This window comes from Miniopterus schreibersii (assembly GCF_964146895.1).
Source record: "Miniopterus schreibersii genome assembly, chromosome: 8".
Lineage (NCBI taxonomy): Eukaryota > Metazoa > Chordata > Mammalia > Chiroptera > Miniopteridae > Miniopterus > Miniopterus schreibersii.
Window position 1 is genome coordinate 49,211,468 of NC_138109.1, and position 19,246 is coordinate 49,230,713.

General features: G+C 33.1%; 1 protein-coding gene across 7 annotated transcripts in view; it reads left to right on the forward strand.

The window, feature by feature from the left end:
* The window catches only part of DNAJB4 (DnaJ heat shock protein family (Hsp40) member B4), a 39,973-nt gene extending 24,178 nt beyond the window's left edge, over positions 1-15,795 (forward strand). For 3 of the 7 annotated variants that reach the window (XM_081143883.1, XM_081143884.1, XM_081143885.1), the window contains 3 exons: positions 6,026-6,313; positions 12,817-13,385; positions 14,805-15,795. In XM_081143883.1, coding sequence (XP_081000009.1) covers positions 6,103-6,313; positions 12,817-13,385; positions 14,805-15,038 — 1,014 coding nt within the window. In that variant the 5' untranslated portion in view covers positions 6,026-6,102 and the 3' untranslated portion in view covers positions 15,039-15,795. Of the gene's footprint in view, positions 1-5,808; positions 6,314-12,816; positions 13,386-14,804 lie in introns of those variants that run through there. The other 4 variants (XM_081143882.1, XM_081143881.1, XM_081143887.1 and 1 more) reach the window with 4 other exon arrangements.
* Positions 15,796-19,246: the final 3,451 nt, after the last annotated feature.

A 19,246-nucleotide genomic window follows, 5' to 3' on the forward strand; every position in this document is an offset into this window, starting at 1 on the left:
CCCTAGCTTGTGAGACTCTGTGGTTAGAGTGTCAGCCCACACACTGAAACCATTGCAGGTTCAATTCCAGGTCAAGGGCACGTACCTGTATTGCAGGTTGGATCCTGGGCCCCATTTGAGGCTTGGGAGGCAACCAATCCATGTGACTCTCACATTGATGTTTCTCTTTCTCTCTCTCCCCTCTCTTCCCCCCTCCCTCCCTCCTTTTCACTCTCTCTTAAAAAAAAAAAAAAAAATCAATGAAAAAAAATCCTTGGGTGGGGATTAACAAAAAAAAGTCATTGCTAAACTCAAGGTCATTTAGATTTTTCCTATGTTCTAGAAGTTTTATAATTTTGCATTTTATTTTTAGGTTTGTAATCCATTTTGAGTTAATTTTTGTGAAGGGTGTAAGGTCTGTGTCTAGATTTATTTCTTTGCAAATGGATGTCCAGTTGTTCCAGTGCTATTTAGCCTTTGCGTCTTTGTCAAAGATCAGTTGACTGTAATTATGAGTCTATTTCTGGACTCCCTATTCTCTTCCATTGATCTATTTACCTCTTCTTTCATCAATACCACACTATCTTGATTACTGTGTTTGAAACACAATGCACTTGAAATACAATGAATGCATTTGAAATACAAATGAATATATTTGCAATACAGTGAATACTACCTATGTGAAGTTTTAACGATGAAATTTTAACAGAATCAAGATGAGTAAGTAGTGAATATGAACTGGAATATTTGGAGAGACCCATTAATTCTTAGTTGGACAGTTTTTGTGTGTACAGATGTGTATGCTTGTAAAAAGGATATTTTATTATACATATGGTATAGTAATTTTTTCTAAAAAATTAGTTCATATGATGAGATCATTGTCATCACAATAGTAGATAGAACCTAAATAGTCCTCACTATGTGCCAGTCACATTTAAATGCATCACAAAGTTCCCTCATTTAATCCTCACAACAACCATAAGAAGTTGGTATTAATGTTAATCCCATTTGACAGATGAGGAACCTGAAGCACAGATATGTTAAAATCAAGGCCACACAGCTAAGTGGTGTTGCCAGGACTCTAACCCAGATTGTCTGGCTCCAAAATCTGTGCTTTTAACAATCACACTATCAATATTCCCTGGTGCCACCTTAGCAAATTTACAACCACTGTTACATACTTATATTTGAGATTATATTCAACTATCTAAAGTACTGTTAACAAGGTATAAAAGAGCCCCAGTTTTCTTATTCTTGGGTGAGTAGCAGGGAATGAAAGTCATAATTTACTAATACCAATCACTAAATGAGGAATTTCAGGACTAAATGTACTTATTTAATAACTAAATATTGACAGAAAAGTTTTCAACAGGAACATAGGTAAAATATTAGATGCCATTTGTCTTTGAGTATTTAAGTATGATGATCTGAATTTTAACAGTAATTTTTTCCCTGAGACTCTAGAAGGCACGCTGCCTTTCTCTATACTAATTTATTATAAGCTGAGAAATGATTTGTGATTTGGAGAAAGAAAACTTTTTTTAATCCTCACCAGAGGATACTTCTTCCATTGCTTTTTCATAGAGAGTGAAAGGGGGAGAGGGAGAGAGAGAGAGAGGGAGAGAAACATTGATGTGAGAGAGACACATCGATTGTTGCCTCCTGCTGGTGCCCTGACTGGGGCAGGGGATTGAGCTTGCAGCTGAGGCATGTGACCTCGGCCGGAGTTGAACCTGAGACCCTTCAGTCTGAGGCCCAATGCTCTAACCACAGAGCTAGACCGGCTAGGGCGAAAACATTTTTTTATTGTCTATGAATAAAGCCAAAGTATTAAGATTAAGATAGCATTAGTTGAATGACTAGTTATATACTTTCAGTTTTTTATGATCAAAATTATCTTTGACTTTCATTCCTATTATCTAAATATATTTAACATTTGCCCTTTTCTCATTTTTATATTTAGTATTTGAACTATGATTAAAAAATAAAAAATCTCATACTTTTGTAAAAATAATTTTTCCATATTTATTATTAAAGAGCCTAATAAGCCAAATAAGGAAGCTTTTTAAAGTTGTAGAAAAGAGCCCTTTCTGGTGGGGCTCGGTTGGGCATCGTCCCGTGTGCTGTGAGGTTGCAGGTTCAGTTCCCAGTCAAGGGCATGCAGGAGGCAGCTGATCAATGTTCTCACATCGGTGTTTCTCTCTCTCTCTCTCTTCCTCTCTCTCTAAAAGTCAATGAACTATTAAACAAATAAGTAAAAAAATGAAGTTATAGAAAACAAAATATATCTTTAGAATTTTTACTTAATCCTGGCCCATGCATGACCCTAAAATAGAGTGACACATTTTCCCCAAATATATTAAGCACAAAAAGTTTGTTTTTATTAACTTTGATAAACAAAATAATAAACACTCTTAAGTTTCCTGATTTGGTTGAAAAAATGAAAATCATTTATTTAAAATATATTGTAGCCTGGGTAGAATGGCGCAGTTGGTTGAGCATTGCCCCACGCACCAAGAGGTCATCTGTTTCATTACTGGCTTTGGCTCCATCCCCAGTAGGGGGCATGCAGAAGGCAGCTGATTGATTTCTCCCTCATCAATGTTTCTGTCTCTCTCCCTCTCCCTTTCTCTCTCTCTCTAAAATAAAAAAAGTATTTACAAAAAAGTTATTGAAAAAATATTAATAAAAAATGTTACAGAAAAAATAAAATATATTGTAACTTGCCTTCAATATATAGCGATGAACTAGCCCTACCCCGGCATGAGAACTTGACCATGTAAACTATAAATATTGAGAAGAATCTGACTCAGTAATTTTCTTTTAAGAAAGGAAAGAATTGTGCTTTCATGGAGTAATCTCATCAATGTTTGAGTAGTAAAGTAAAAATTTAAAAATACCAACACTAATATCATCTTTGTTAAAAATATAGCAGCCTTAAATGAATTTAAGGAAAAAAAATACATTACAAACTCAAGCTAGTTTTTGTTCTCTTCAAACTTTCTTCCACACGTACCTGTAATATCAACTAATCAGGCAATTATGTGATTTCTAAATAATATTGCAAATAGACTATTATAGTATTTTTGGTTTTCTTTTTAATTTTACTTTTGAAAACAATTAAATGAGCTTTGTTCACATCTTTTCTCTGCTCCATTTTCCCTAAAGGCTGCCACTACTTTTCCCTTTATATACTTTATTTTTGTCATGATAATTATTTACAGGAATGACAATTGCTGGCCTCCCCACCCCCACTCCCCTAAAAAACCCCCACATTTATCTCATACAAACTTGGATGACGAAAGAAAACTTAATGTAAAGTGATTGTGTAATGGATCTTCAACCCCTAAGTGGTAGAGGAAAGAGCTCAGTCTGAAAATATGAATGTAAGGGTGAAATGTTTCTAAAATACTATGTAGTTTAATAATGATCATATTGATCCATTACCCTATTGCATCTAATTGCAATGAGTATATTTGTATATATAATAATTTTATTCTATGAATTATTTTCTAAGGATAAATTTTCAGGTACATTATTTACAGAGTTTTTAAAACCATTTTTAATAACTATTCCCAAATGTTTGAAAGAATTAGTTACAAAGCTATAAGTGTGCAAGTATCTGCTCATTTTGTCAAAAGCTAGTTGATTGTTTTATTATTTGAAGTCTTAAGGTTACACTTGCTTCCTTATTAACTTGAAATTTCCAAGTTGAGATGAATTCTGGGCCTTTCAACTTTACCACTATTATTCTTTTATGTGTTCAAGATATTTGAAGAACTATGAAAATCCTTTTATCACCTTTCTCTATGTGTGGAGAACCAGATTTCTTTTCATTTGTTAATAAATAATTCATTTCTCAGAAATGTGAAAGACCTAGTCTTTGAGTTTTAAAATCATTTAATATGTCAAGTCCTTACAATATTTCTAGCTCTCTGAAAATTATTAAATCACAGAAAAATCTACTTTTTTTTCTTCTCAGTGTTACCCACCAGAACAACTTAGGCTTTTCATAGATAATAATGTCAGTATTCCTTTGGTAATGAATATTTAAAGGAACTTTCTTGGAAATTAACTATAGAATGGTAGTTTTTATTATATTTTACCCTACTCTAGTTGCCGACCCCTGCACTGGACTCCAATTTGCAGTATGATTTTAAGTAGGAGTCTTAAAGTGACTTTTTCCCCCCAATGTTTTTCTTATTTGAAAATTTATCTTTTGACATTAAGTATTTTTTGGTGGGACTAAAATATTTGCTGAATAGCTGAGAAACCTATATAATCTGTAAGTAGGCTAGATAGATGTTTTAAATTTCTAATACCAAAGTGTTTTTAAAATAGAGAGTTTTGAGAAATAGGAAACCCTAAGCTGTCAAAATGCACAAAGATGGACATCTGAAAGAATTGCTGAATCATTAATGTAAAGCTGTTTGGCATATACAGTAAGTGTTCCCATATCTTTAGAGATTAACACTTCATCATCTTTTCATTATATTCTAAACATATATTTACATTTACTTTTCCTCATAAATGTTCTTTTTTAAGTTTACAGACTTAAGATAATTAAGTATAAAGCTTTATGCAATTCTTTTTTCTATGCAATTCTTTTGCCACTTTCTTATTAATATATCTTTCCAATATTATATTAATGGGGACATTTTTGAAAACATGAGGAAACCATATAAGAAATAAAATATTAGTTATATACATTGAAAATATTTCTCATAAATATATATATATATAAATGTATATATATATATATATATATAGGCATCAAAGGGGTATATAAATGATATGATATAAAACTTGTTGATAAAAAATACAAAACTACAATACATAACCCTAAATATTCATAAGAAAAAAAGGATTAGAAGGAAATACACTAACTTTAGCAGGGATATGATAGGGAGGTTTTTATTTTAATCTTTTTTCTTTCTGTTTTCCAAAATCTTTAACAATAATTTATATTTATAATTAGGAAAAATATGTTTTTAAAAGAAAAATATTTCTCATATTTTGGCCCCATAAATAGCATATCCAGATTTTAAGCTGGTCCAGTTAAGGTTTTGTAAGAAACATGAGTATTTACTGTTGGTAACCTGATACTTTTCTCGTCTTTCCTGCAACACAAAAGGTCTTTAGTGACCCTAAGGAACTGGGGGGTGTCTCATTCTGTTTTAGTTGAAGTAACTAAAATCAGATATGAAGATTTCATAAACATTAGTTTGCCAGAACTATTAACTTTTGTATACTACAAAAAACTATTTAAAATCATTAGCTAAAATAATATTCAAGTCCTTTACTTAACTATTTAAAATCATTAGTTAAAATAATATTCAAGTCTTTTACTTATTTTAAAATACTGCTTTTGAAGTTTATGATATAGCCCAATGTGAAATTGGTATATTGACTTCTTGGCATTTTTGATTGATAGACCCCAGGAATTCTGAAAATGACACAAATTTTTTGAAAATTTTAACTTAAACAAACCATATTTTAGTACTGTATATTTTACATTTGAATAAGTTGAAATTAAAATGACGATCCCTAAAATAACAGATGGGCACTTTTATTTGTATAATGACTTTACTTTAGCATAGGATTGCTTAATAGCTATAATTATTTTTGTTGCTTTTCACCTAGAATGGAGTAAAAAATAAAAGAGCTTAGTTATGACATCTACGCCGAAACATTGTTTTCTTAACCTACTTGGCCTCTTAAAAGGGAAATAAAAGGGCAGAGCCAGAAGGAAAATGAATAGTTAATCATGGGGGAGGAGAAATCCTAGCTCAGTACTTTGACTAGCAGCGGCTGGGGAAGTGACGTCCTGTAGCATTTGCTGTTCTAGAAAGTGCAGAGACACGTAGTGAAAATGGGAGGACCTAGAAGGAGGCTGTCTCCCGTGTAGTGTATATTTATCTGTAAGTGAGCTGTGGGGAAGGAATTAAATACGGATATGCTGTCTGCTTGCTGCCTTAAGACAGCCAAGCTGAACTGCTGATTAGCTTTAACTTTAAAAATACCCTGCTTGGTTTATTCTCCATAGAATCGCTGTGTTGCTAAGCCTGGGGACGCTGTTTTCTTTCACAAAGGGGACTCTAAGTTCGTTTCAAGGCATTCGAAATGGGGAAAGACTATTACTGCATTTTGGGAATTGAAAAAGGAGCTTCAGACGAAGATATTAAAAAGGCTTACCGAAAACAAGCCCTCAAATTTCATCCGGACAAGAACAAATCTCCTCAGGCAGAGGAAAAATTTAAAGAGGTCGCAGAAGCTTATGAAGTGTTGAGTGATCCTAAAAAGAGAGAAATATATGATCAGTTTGGGGAGGAAGGTAAGTATTCCGTGTATATCCTTCTGTCTCTCCAGCCCTGTCTTTCTTTCTCTCTTTTTTCCCCCTTTCTCTCTCAGCTTTCTGGTGATCATTAAATTAAATTCTCAGACCTATCAAAGTACAAAGATAAATAATAGATAAAAACAAAATTTTATCTCTGATCATATGAATGAATATTACATAGCTGCGAATCAAAGATACTTGTTTACCTTTTTATAGATTTTTGGCATTTCGTAATATCCCTATTCTACCATTAGATTTATCATGTTAACATTGTGTATTTGAAAAGAAACCTTACATTCTCATACACGTTAATGAATTGTGTCAAAAGTCTTATGCAACCTGTTTTATTTTTTGAGTTTCCTGCCAGTAAAGATCCTTCGGTCATTTAAAATCTTAAGATTAGCAGTTCACATTCTGGGTAGTTATATTATATTTTAGTCACAAAAACAAAAGAAGTTTTTGCCTTTCTTATAGCAAAGCTAGCTTCGCCTGAACAAGAGAGTCATCTCTCTGAGAAGGAGAAGGCCCAGGCATTTAGCTCTAGTTGTTTTTGGCATTCCGCCTGGAGAGGAAAGAATTTTCCTGATGTCATAAAATACCAGAACAAGTTTTTAGCTTAATTGTAAACAGTAATTGTGTGCCAAGAAAATGAGATATCAGAAATACAATTTTTTACCTAAAATGGCCACTTTGTACAATTATTGATTTACTTTTAGGTAACACTGTTTCTTTTGAAATTTTACTGTCTAGGTATAGAGAAAAGCATGACAACTTCCCTTTCCTCTCCCTGCTGTACTTTTGTTTCTTGCATTGTGAGATTAGAAGCTAGTTGAGTACAGTAAATGGGGTATTTTAAGATTCTTTTATCACTCTGGTTTTTAAATTAAGTTTGTCATCATCTCCATATACATGCAGCTATAAAGTAAGTCTATTTTAAATTGCTAATTAACAACAAGAAAAATACTTTAATTCCTACAGCTTCTGGTGTTTTCAGTTTTTAAAATCAGGACTAAGTTATTTTATTATTTTCACCCAAAATGTTCTCTTTTAAATTACTGTAGGTATGAAAACTTTTCTGTTATTTCTTTACTCCCTTTATTGCATTTAATGTTAAATTTTTCTAATTAGAAACATATCCTAAAATACAGTGAAACAGTGACTTCATTTTAAGTTAAAAATTAAACTTATATAAGCAGGGTGATTGTGTTGAGGATTTTTCTCCTTGTTTTGTTTTTCGTTTTGATCTGAGTTGCCAAAAATAGCAGTTTTTGCTGCTAGTTTTGGTGTGATGAGGACTTGTAGTGTCAGGTTCTTATAAAGTAAATATTGAAAAAGACAAATAGTTGCTAATTCAATTCTGCTTGCTCCTATGGCCATACTACTCAAAATTCTATGGTTCAGTTTATCACAAAAGCTAAGCAGGATTCTCAGGTACTACTAACAGTGTACTATTTCCGAAGAACTTATTTTGTAATTTTGTAGAGAAATCCACAAATAGGGGGGATAAATAGTGATGGAAGGAGACTTGATTTGGGGTGGTGAACACACAATACAATATGTTGATGATGTATTATAGAAGTGCACACGTGAAACCTATATAATTTTATTAACCAATGTCACCCCAATAAATTCAATTAAAAAATTTAAAAAAGAAACCCACAAATTCCCATGGAAAAACAAACCCACTGCTTTAATCCACATCTCACTGATAATTTGTCTTCAGAATTTTCAAGTCACCAAATGATACATTTTTCGTGGTTTAACATTACCTTTTAATGGTGTTTTTCTTGAGTGATATTTCTTCAGTTTGATTTTTACTGATTGTCATCAGTGAGTGAATTAAAAACAAAACAAAACTAAAGCAGGATCATCTATGTACCCTGAATTTTTTTTTCTTGACTCAGATAATTTATATAAGCAATAGAGGTGGGTAACAATGAGGGGAGAATAAGTTTTTAAAGTTTTTAAATAATATATTTCAAAGCTTTTCAAATATATTATGCTTTGAAATAATTATTCAGAAACATTCTCTAATTGTTACTTGAAAATACAGTTAAAATAAAAATTACTGTTTTTGATTCTTTTATAGAAATTATTCTTTCTTTACAGAAAAGCATTATATTTGCTTTTTATTCATAATGTCTCATTAATTCTTTAAAAAAAAATTCCCATTAGGTATACTGTGAAAGTGTGGGAAAACATTTTTCTCTTTGCCTTTCTTGGGTCTGTTCATGCTTGCAGGCCTGGTTCCACAGCCCTATGGGTTTCTGGAGCAGTAACAAAACACTGAATTTTATGACAGGAGTCGTTACTAATTTACCTGATACTTTGTTTTCAATTATTGCACCCTTTCAAGGCCTGGGACCATGACCTGAGAAGTGTATGAGTTGAGTGTGCTAAATTATGTATTTAGAAAAGAAGAGAACCAGTGATCCAGTTTATTCATGGCTTGAAAATCTCTAATATCCACAATTTTAAATGCTGGGGCTTAAATTTTTTTCTTTTTCATTGATTGATTTTTAGAGAGAGAGAGGAAGGGGGAGAGAGAAAGAGAGAGAGATTGATTTGCTGCTCCACTTATTATTTATGCATTCATTGGTTGATTCTTGTATGTGCCCTGACTGGAACCCGCAAAATTGGTGTATCTAGAAGACATTAACCAATTGAGCTACCCAGCCAGGGCCTTAAATGCTGTGTTTTTTAAAAGTTGGATAAAAATAGAGATGTTTTAAATTTACTATATGACATTGCAATTCCACCCCTGGGAATCTATAAAAGAGAAATGAAAATATAGGTTCACACAAAGGCATGTATGTGAATGTTCATAGCAACATTATTTGTTATGTTCCCCAACTGGAGACAAGTCAAAAGTACCATCATTTGGTGAATGGATAAACAAAATGTGATATATACTATGTATGTGCAGTCTAACACACACACACACACACACACCCCGGAATACTACTTAGTAATTAAAAGGACCGATTTTATGAAGCCTACTACATCATGGATGAAATTCAAAAACTATGCTAAATAAAAGAAGTCAGATGTAAAAGACTATATAGTCTATGATTCTACTTATATAAAATACATGGAAAAGGCAAATTTGTAAAGAAAGAAAGCAGATCAGTGGTTTCCTAGGGCTAGAGGTAGGTACAGGGATTAGCTACGAATAGAAACTAGAGAAAAATGTTCTATGACTGTATTGTGGTGATAGTCTCACAACTCTATAACTTTTACTAAAGTCATCGAATTGTATATTTTCAATGGGTTAATTTTATGGTATGTAGTAAATAACATTATTTTAAAAAACAGAAATTTTCGAATCATTTGAAAACAAAAATCATAGAACTACAGAAATTTAAAATTGGATTTTGAATCCATCTCTCCCAAAAAGTTTTAGGTTTAGTTCTGAATTGTTCAGTGGATGTTAACACAAGTTTGCATTAAGAGACTAAAACCAATTTTTTTCAATAATGCATCCTTATAGTATTCCAGGTCTCTAACATTTCTTTATGTCTTCTTTTTTAATTTATTGTTTATGGTTTAATCAATAACTTACTTTAAATACCGAAAGTATTTATATGATCAGGCTTTTATTTAGTACATTAATGTCTATACTAGTTTGCTTCTTCAGTTCTTTTTTTAATCAACTGGATCTTTTTATTTACTATATATTTCTAAAAATAAATAAATTGGATTTTTATGAATCAAAACTGTTTAAAGGCTCTCATGCTAGTAACTCTAAGTCTTGCTATAAATTTGGATTTTTAAATATTAGATCTCCTTAAAGTGAGAATTATTAAAGTTGTACAATTTTTTTTGAAGTCCTAATTCTTCTCCAATGCTGCTGCTTTTGATAAAGTTTAGTCAGCTAACTGATGGAAATCTTTGCACGATTAGTATCCCAAACGCTTATTTGTTTTTGGAGTGTACATTCGATGCTTCCTCGGTTCTTCTTTTTAAATCCTCACCTGAGGATATGTTCACTGACTTTTAGAGAGAGACAGAGACTGCCTCCCTCCCGTAGGGGCCATGACCAGGAGCTGAACCCACAGCCTTCTGGTGCACAGGGTGACACTCCAACCAACTGAGCCACCCAGCGAGGGCCACTGGTTGTTTCTTAAATAATAGCAGTCTTTCTAAGGCAGAGGCAAACGCTGATTCTAGAGTGCATTCCTTATTCACACAAAGGGATTTTCCTGTCTGGGAAGCATTTTGGGTTCCAGAGGGAATCCAGTTGACTTTTAAAATTTTCCATGAGCAGTTGAAAAGTACGTAATAAAAGAGTTGACTGTATAATTGATGACATGCCTGTTGCAGCTCAAGTGCTCGGCATTGCAAGTGATACTTGCATAATAATTCATGTTATATGGTAGCAGTGTGAATTTGGGTTGGATTTTCTGTCATTTCTTGTCATTTATCGGAGCAATGTAGTTGATTAGAGTCAGGAAAACTTCAAAGCTCTGTTGGAGGCTTTTTGCCAGCTTTGCTACATATCATTTTAGACAGTATATAAATCTTCTCCGGGACTCTGTAATCCTAGTTGAGTTACTATTTTTGGCAGAGGAGGAAATGGGTTTTAGGGAAAAGCCAAACCCATGATATAACAACTTAAAATATTCTTTCTTTTCCTGAATTCATTATGGGTTCAAACATTTAAATTTTGTCTTGTCAACAAAATTAAACTAGATTGGGCAGCTAATTTAGTCAATTTACTTTATTAGCTCTGTTAAATGATTATACTGTGTTGTATTTGTGGAATGAAAAATGAAATGATTGAAATAATTTAATGGTTTAGTCACATTGGCCATGACCTTGAGTTGTATACATAGTCTATCATTTTAAAAAATCTGTCACTAGCTTTTCTTTTTATTTTTAACCTTTGAAGTTATAACTATGCCGTTAAAATGTAACTAAAAAAAGTTTTGGATGGGCTGCATGTTAAAAGTTTTTGTCCTGTTTATACTTGTCATTCTGTCCCTCTGAGGAATATCTCTAAGTGCTATTTGGATATATCATTCAATACATATTTTGACAATTTTCAGGTTAGATTTCTCTTGATCTCTCCAGATTTCTATTCATGGGTGAAGGTAAAAATCTAAACACTAGCTAAGACTGTTGGGTGAAGTAGAGTACATGTATATCTTTTAACAGAAGAACTCAGATAGAATACAGCATGTACAACCAAGTCTCTCTGAAAGCATGCTTAGTGATTCCAGTAGAATTTTTTATTATTAAATATCTCATATATGTGTATGTGTGATTATACTTTATATTGCTTTTGTTTCTGCCCCATCTCTGTGCTGACACTCAAGATACCTTTTAAAGTTTCTGTTTAGGAGACTTTAAGAATAGATCATTCCCTTTACTCAATAAACGTGAGCGCCTGTCATTTTCAGCCCTGTATGCATGAGTAACGCAGAAATGAATAAAATATTTCCTGCCCCTCAAATTACTCACTGTTTGAACATATTGGAATCTCTTAATCTCTTGAATTTATCAGTTTTATAATTTTTAGATTCTGTGCCTGTTCATTTCTTTGGTCAGGAATGCCCATAAGGCTCATTCAGAAAGTTTACTGATACTGTAATGATATAAATCCTTGTCAGTATTGGTCCCTTAAAAGATCACTATACTATTGTTTGTGGGTTGTAGTAGAATCTTTCTTTGCTATGCAGTGGTCATGATGCTTCAAATATGTAATCTCTTGTAAGCTACATATTACTTAGTTGAGCCTTAGAGAACAGGGTCAGAGGGTTACTAACTTGGTGTCTAAAGGGGACTGTCCACAGTAGACAGACATAACCAGTCCAAATGCCTTACATGTCTAGAGGGTTTACAGCTCTTGATTTTAGTTTTCTTTTTAAATGCTATTGAAATTAATGCTATCACATGGTATGCCTAGATGAACAATTTTGTTATCTGGAATAGTGATAACAATATTAGTATCTAAAAAACATTTTTTATATTATTAGACTTGCTCAGCCACAGGAAGAGTCATGTTTTATTTCTTAAACAGTAAAAGATGACCTGAAGTAAAACTTGTTAGTATGAATGTGGTATTTCATATTGTTGATGGCTGTGCTCATTGATGATAATGGTACTTAAAGATTTAGGTTATACATTTTTCATTGATTACTGAAGACTTTTTGATTGATGTCTGTTAAAAACTTAAATTTATATACTTCAGATTGTCAACCAGTAGCTTATGAGATAAGAGATTCCTGACTTTTATTTTCTTATGTATCTGTGGAACAGAGATTCAGGGATAAATTATCACTGAAGCTGGGTAGTTGGAGGAAGAATCCGAAGCTAAAATTTTAACTTTGGATGGACTCATTATGTAGCTGTTCTGTATTTAGTTATAATGGCATTTCTGGCCAATATTAATAAATTACCACCTAAGTTGGCCGAAGTTTATTAGTAATACAATTTTTGAAAATTTAACTTCCAAGAGTTGCTAACTTTATTCTAATCATGCTTATTTCTTCATCTAGGGTTGAAAGGCGGGGCAGGAGGTACGGATGGACAAGGAGGTACCTTCCGGTACACCTTTCATGGCGATCCTCATGCCACATTTGCAGCATTTTTTGGAGGTTCCAACCCCTTTGAAATTTTCTTTGGCAGACGGATGGGTGGTGGTCGAGATTCTGAAGAAATGGAAGTAGATGGAGATCCTTTTAGTGCTTTTGGATTCAGCATGAATGGATATCCAAGAGACAGGAATTCTGTGGGGCCATCCCGCCTCAGACAAGACCCTCCAATTATTCGTGAACTTAGAGTATCGCTAGAAGAAATATATAGTGGTTGTACAAAACGGATGAAGATTTCTCGGAAAAGGTTAAACCCCGATGGAAGGAGTTATAGATCTGAGGACAAAATTCTCACCATTGAGATTAAAAAAGGGTGGAAAGAAGGCACCAAAATTACTTTTCCAAGGGAAGGAGATGAAACACCAACTAGTATTCCAGCAGACATTGTTTTTATTATTAAAGATAAAGATCATCCAAAATTTAAAAGAGATGGATCAAATATAATTTATACTGCTAAAATTAGTTTACGAGAGGTAAGTTAGCAACACCTTGGATTCTGAAACCAAACAATTATACATTTGATTTTAGGGAATTTAAATAATAGCTAAGATTTATTTAATGCTTATTACACATTATTTTTTAAGTTCTCTTAAGAACCTTCTGAGGTATTACTACTATTATACCTCTTTTATGGATAAAATTATATATTCCTAAAACCTATATGATCATATTAACCAATGTCACCCCAATAAATTTAATAATAAAGGGATTATGCATTCTAAGTTTAGTTACCCATAACAATTTAAATGCCAATTTTAAGTGCTAACTGGGTTATGTACTGTGAGGCTAATAACAAGTTAACTCTACTCTGTTTTTACAAGTATGGCTTATGAGATCTGTGTTGCAATCCACCTTAGTCTAGTCCATGTATAAAATTTTTTCAAAAATTGTTAATTTGGAGTAATTATATAACAAAAAATATATTAAAAGACAAAATAATTTATAAGGGTGCTACTTTAATACATACACTTTTATTTGTTCTTTTTAAGCACTATTTCTCAAATTAGATTATAATCCTGCAAATATGGCCATGTCAGTTCCCTGCATAAAATTCTTAAATGACTCCACATAGCATCTATCATGAAGTCCAAGCTCTTTAGCTTAACATAAAAGGTCATTTTAAATCTAATTGCTACCCATAAACGTATACACATTTCCCTAAGTTTGCTCTATTATTATCTTGTATATGCCTGTGTCACTGTCTGAGTCCTACTCTGTGGAACACTATTGTTCCTCACTCTGTCTCAATACCAGCTACTGGTCCAATGCTTATCTTAAGCATTCTGTACTCCCAGGAGCTAAGGGGGTAAGCTGGGTGCCCCCCTTCTCTCACAAAAGACATCTGCACATACTGTTGTGCCGGCATTATACTGTGTTATAATGACTAGTTTGCTTCTGTGTTCCTTGTGCATTTCTTAAGGTGGGGTCCCTATACATGCCCAACATCTATCAGCAACGTGTGTCATGTCGTAGGTACTCAGTAAATACTTGTTGACTAAAACAATAAATGTATTTCTTGTTCTAACATTTTCCCTCCAGAGAAGTAGGTAGTTGCTCCTATCCTGTTCTTTCCAGTCCTGAATTTCTCCCTTATTTCTCCCATCCCATCCCTGCGTCTTGAATGCCATTAACAGCAGACCCAAACTATCGTTTTCAGCTCAGGGCAGCGTGAACAACACCCTGTCGTCCTCTTTTCCTTCTGCTTTCCTTCCCCTTCTGCTTTCCTTCCTGTGTAACATGCCTGGTTGTGCATGTCCTAAAGGGATTTTCTGATGGGGGATATGGTTTCATAATTACTGATATTCTTTAGGAGATTAAAATTCTGCCATAGTGGTATTATCCTTTACACTTCTAAGTTTTGAAGTTTGTTAATTTTATCTTGTGCTTTGTAGGCATTGTGTGGCTGCTCAGTTAATGTGCCAACAATGGATGGAAGAACCATACCTATGTCAGTAAATGACATTGTGAAACCCGGAATGAGGAGAAGAATTATTGGATATGGGCTGCCGTTTCCCAAAAACCCTGACCAGCGCGGTGACCTTCTAATAGAATTTGAGGTGTCCTTCCCAGATTCTATATCCTCATCATCCAAAGAAATACTTAGGAAACATCTTCCTGCCTCATAGAATGAAAAACTTTGTTATGCATATTTTGATAAGGCACTGAAAATATAAAAGGACTGGCTGTTTACTGATGTAGATGTGAATTCTGTCTAAAGATGTGTAAATTATTTTGAGGGTTCACTAAATTGCATGAACAGAGACGGGTCAAATAAACAGGCAAAAGGGATTTTTACAGCTAGAGGTGAAGAGAAGCCATTCACTCTATTATATTTCTCCCAAGTCAGAAATTTCTAGTATTTTGCTTACATGTAAAATTTGTTTTTGTGGAGTTAGTAGATATATTTCTAATAAAGTACTAGACTATCCAAGTACTTTATTTCCTATACCTTTACATTGTCAGTATGGTAGGTTCTCATTTATAATGGAAATTCATATTCTTAACTAAATCGTACATGTGATATGTATTTCTAGAAAATAAAAACCCAAGTCATTTGGAAATGTGGTTAACTAGATTTTACATCACTATCTGAAATGCTGCTATAGGGCTGGTACCCATAAAAGAATATCCAAACACATACGTTTCACCATTTTGATTTTTAAACTATGCTATAGCGTTTGTTAATAACATAGTTGTAATGTTCTTAAGGCGGAACTTTTCTCCATAAAATGGAAATTAATGGCAGTTTATCTCCTGTGGAAATCCCAATTGCCTCAGTTACTGATATTTTAGAAATAGGCCGTTTTAAAAATGCCGTATGTAATTTTATGCAAGTTGACTATATATCTTGGACTTAATAAATTATAGGCACATTTTATTGTCCACTAGTTTAAACTAGTTTGTTTAATAATAAATATGTTTTTAGAGGAAATGTTGTTACTTGGAATTAATTTTCCAATTACGCAGTCTTCTATAACTTACTCATAACATGCTGTACGTATCTTACACAATTTCCCTGAAAAGAATAAACTACCACTACGGTGTCAACCCAAACTAGGGGGAAAATAAACACTAACTGCTGCTTCTGGATCATGTTGCCACTACTTGTTATGCATATCAATATTTTACTTTTTCATATGCATAGATTGCATTTCTTAGGTGTTTTAATTTTTTAAATATATTTACATCTAAAAAATTGTTTTGCTTTGTCTTCTGTTTTGCAAACTATAGTGAAAATGATGTCTTGAAACAGTGTTGGCTCAAGAGTAATTTTCAGGGATACACACACACATATGCACGTGCACACACAGGTATACTGGATCCTATCGCTCTTTAGTAAAATATGAAATCTTTTAGAAATTCAATAAACAGGTTGCAATCGCCATCTTTTTTATGGATTTATTGAGATATAATTCACAGGCCATAACATTTACCCTTTTATTTTCTTAAATTTATTTAAGTGTACAATTCATTGGTTTTAGGATATCCACAGAATTATGCAACCATTCTCTAACTCCAGAACATTTTAATTACCCCAAAAGAAGTCCTGTATCTGTTAGCACTCATTCCCCATTCCTCCAGCTCCTGACAAACACTAATCTATTTCTCTCTCTCTGGATTTGTCTATTCTGAACATTTCATATGAATGGGAGCAAATGATATATAGCTTTTTTTTGTTTGGCTTCTGTCACTTAGCATAATGTTTTCAAGATACATCTGTGTTGCATTATGTATCAGTACTTCACTTCTTTTTTATGACTGAATATTATTCCATTGTATGGATATACCAAATTTGTTTAACCATTCATTAGTTTATAGGCATTTAGGTTATTTCTACTTTTTGGCTATTATTAATAATGCTGCTATGAATATTTTTGTACAACTTTTTGTGTATATAACTTTCAGTTTTGTTGGGTATATACCTAAAATAGAATTACTGGAGATAACCATATATTTTAGTTGCATGGAAAATTCTTGAAAATACCAGAGAATTTAGCTAATCATACATATTATTCCATCTTATTTATAAATGATTCCTTTATAACTTTGTTTTTCTGAAACAAAACAAAGGAAGTATAAATGTCCTGGGAACTTACTCATAGGTTTAAAGAGAGAGCTGAATACCAAGTCGGAGTGGTGGGTTTGGTTTCTATTTTAGATGCACTGTCTTTCATTCAAATTTTCTTGATTAAGTATTTTCTCCTAAATTAAATAAAGGATTTATAGCTATATAGATGAATAATCTTTGGATTAAAAAGTATTTTTTAAAGTATAGAATTATTCTAGTAGTAAAAAATTAATTTGCATTGCTATATAAAAACAGTATACCACTCTGACTGGTTTGGCTCAGTGGTTAGAGCGTTGCCTGTGGACTGAAGGGTCCTGGGTTCTATTCCCAGTCAAGGCACATACCTCAGTTGCAGGTTTAATCCCCGGCTCCAATCTCTCTCTCTCCCCCTTCCCCCTCCTTTCTCCCCTCCACTCTCTCAAAAAAATCAATGGAAAAAAATATCCTCAGGTGAGGATTAAAAAACAAAACAAAAACAAGAACAAAACTATACCAATGTCTTTCTTAAGGGATATCGATAATGCCTTAGCATGAAATAAGTGCCCAATTTTTGTTTGTTGAATGTTGAATTAATTTAAAAGAGGTTTGAAGTTTTCTTGTTTATTTAAATTATGAAAGTACGTTTGATTTTTAAATGTTTTCTTTAAATTCAACCAGGTTCTTGGATACCTGGACTAAGTTTGAAGTACTGTGGATCCCAGTAAGCTAATTGATAAAGATGTTTATCTTTCCTACAAGAAAACCACAAGTTGCTTGTGTTTTTTAGTTAGGATTTTTTGGGCAAGGTGTGCCCTGTTCTTTTGCAACTGACCTACCTACCACTCTCTATCGTGCTACATAAAGCTGCTTCACACATTTAGTTCATTTGCCTCACCGCCTTGGAAAGCATCTGAGTTTGTGACCTCCTACTTTACTTTTTATCTCATCACTTCTGCTCACTATTAGCTTATCTTGGGGGAAAGGAGTTAAAATGCTTTTGCTTGTTTATTTTTAAGAAACTATCATTTGACTAGTTATGATGGAGAAAATAAAATTAATATATGTGATTGGACTCAGTCAATGGCATAGAAATGATTTTCTCTCCTTGTACATCAAGGACAATTTTTAAAAATTTATTGAGGTGACATTGGCTAATAAACTTACATAGGTTTTGCCCTGGCCAGTGTGGCTCGGTTGGTTGAGTGTCATCCCATGCACCAAGAGGTCACTAGTGCGATTCCTGGTCAGGGTACGTGCTGGGGTTGCTCACTTGTTTTCAGTAGGGGGTGTGTGGGATGCAGCCGATTGACGTTTCATCAATGTTTCTCTCTCCCTTTCCCTTCCTCTTTCTAAAATCAATAAAAACATATTTAAAAAAAATTATATAGGTTTCAAGTGTACAACTCTATAATACATCCATCTGTATATTGCATTGTGTGCCCACCACCCAAAGTCAAATCTTTTATCACCATATATTTGACCCCCTTTACCCTTTACTACTCCTTAACCCCCTTCCCTCTGGTAACCACCCTACTGCTGTCAGTTTTATATCCCACATATAAGTGAAGTCATATGGTTCTTGACTTTTTCTGTCTGCCTTAGTTTGCTTAGCATGATATTCTCAAGATTCATCCATGGACTATTTAGTTAACTTCACAGAATTAAGGTTAAACATTATCCTTAATCCAGTCAACACAATATTTATCCAGTGATGTGTAATGAAGTGAACTGCCTATATATCTTTCTATAATTCTCCATAAAGAGGGGATGGAATTCCGCCCCCTCTTTATGGAGAATTATAGAAAGAAAAGGTGGCTTGTTACTTTTAAATAATAGCTTAATCCATATTTATCCGAATAGGTGTTTTATAGATTAAATATATTTGAGACAAGCTCAAATTCTGTTAATGTGTGTTTGCCTATTTATTTGTGTAGTCTGTGTAATTTAGCACATTTAAAATATTTTGAGTCATTTATGAACATGGGAAATATAAACTTATATTTTATGGTGTTAACTGGAAAACTTTTGAAATAGTAATTGTAAAAACTGGCTATTTTTTTTTTTTTTTAAAAGAGGTTATGTCCTAAAATTGAAATGTATCCATCATTAATTTAAAAAAGTGTACTCCAGTGTTATTTTCAAAATACTGTGAGGTCACATCTGAGCTTTTAGATAAACTATAAATTAGTATTTTTCCTTTTTATTGAATTTATGAGGATGACACTGGTTAATAAAATAATATAGCTTTCAGGTGTACAATTCTGTAATCCATCTGTACCCATTTGG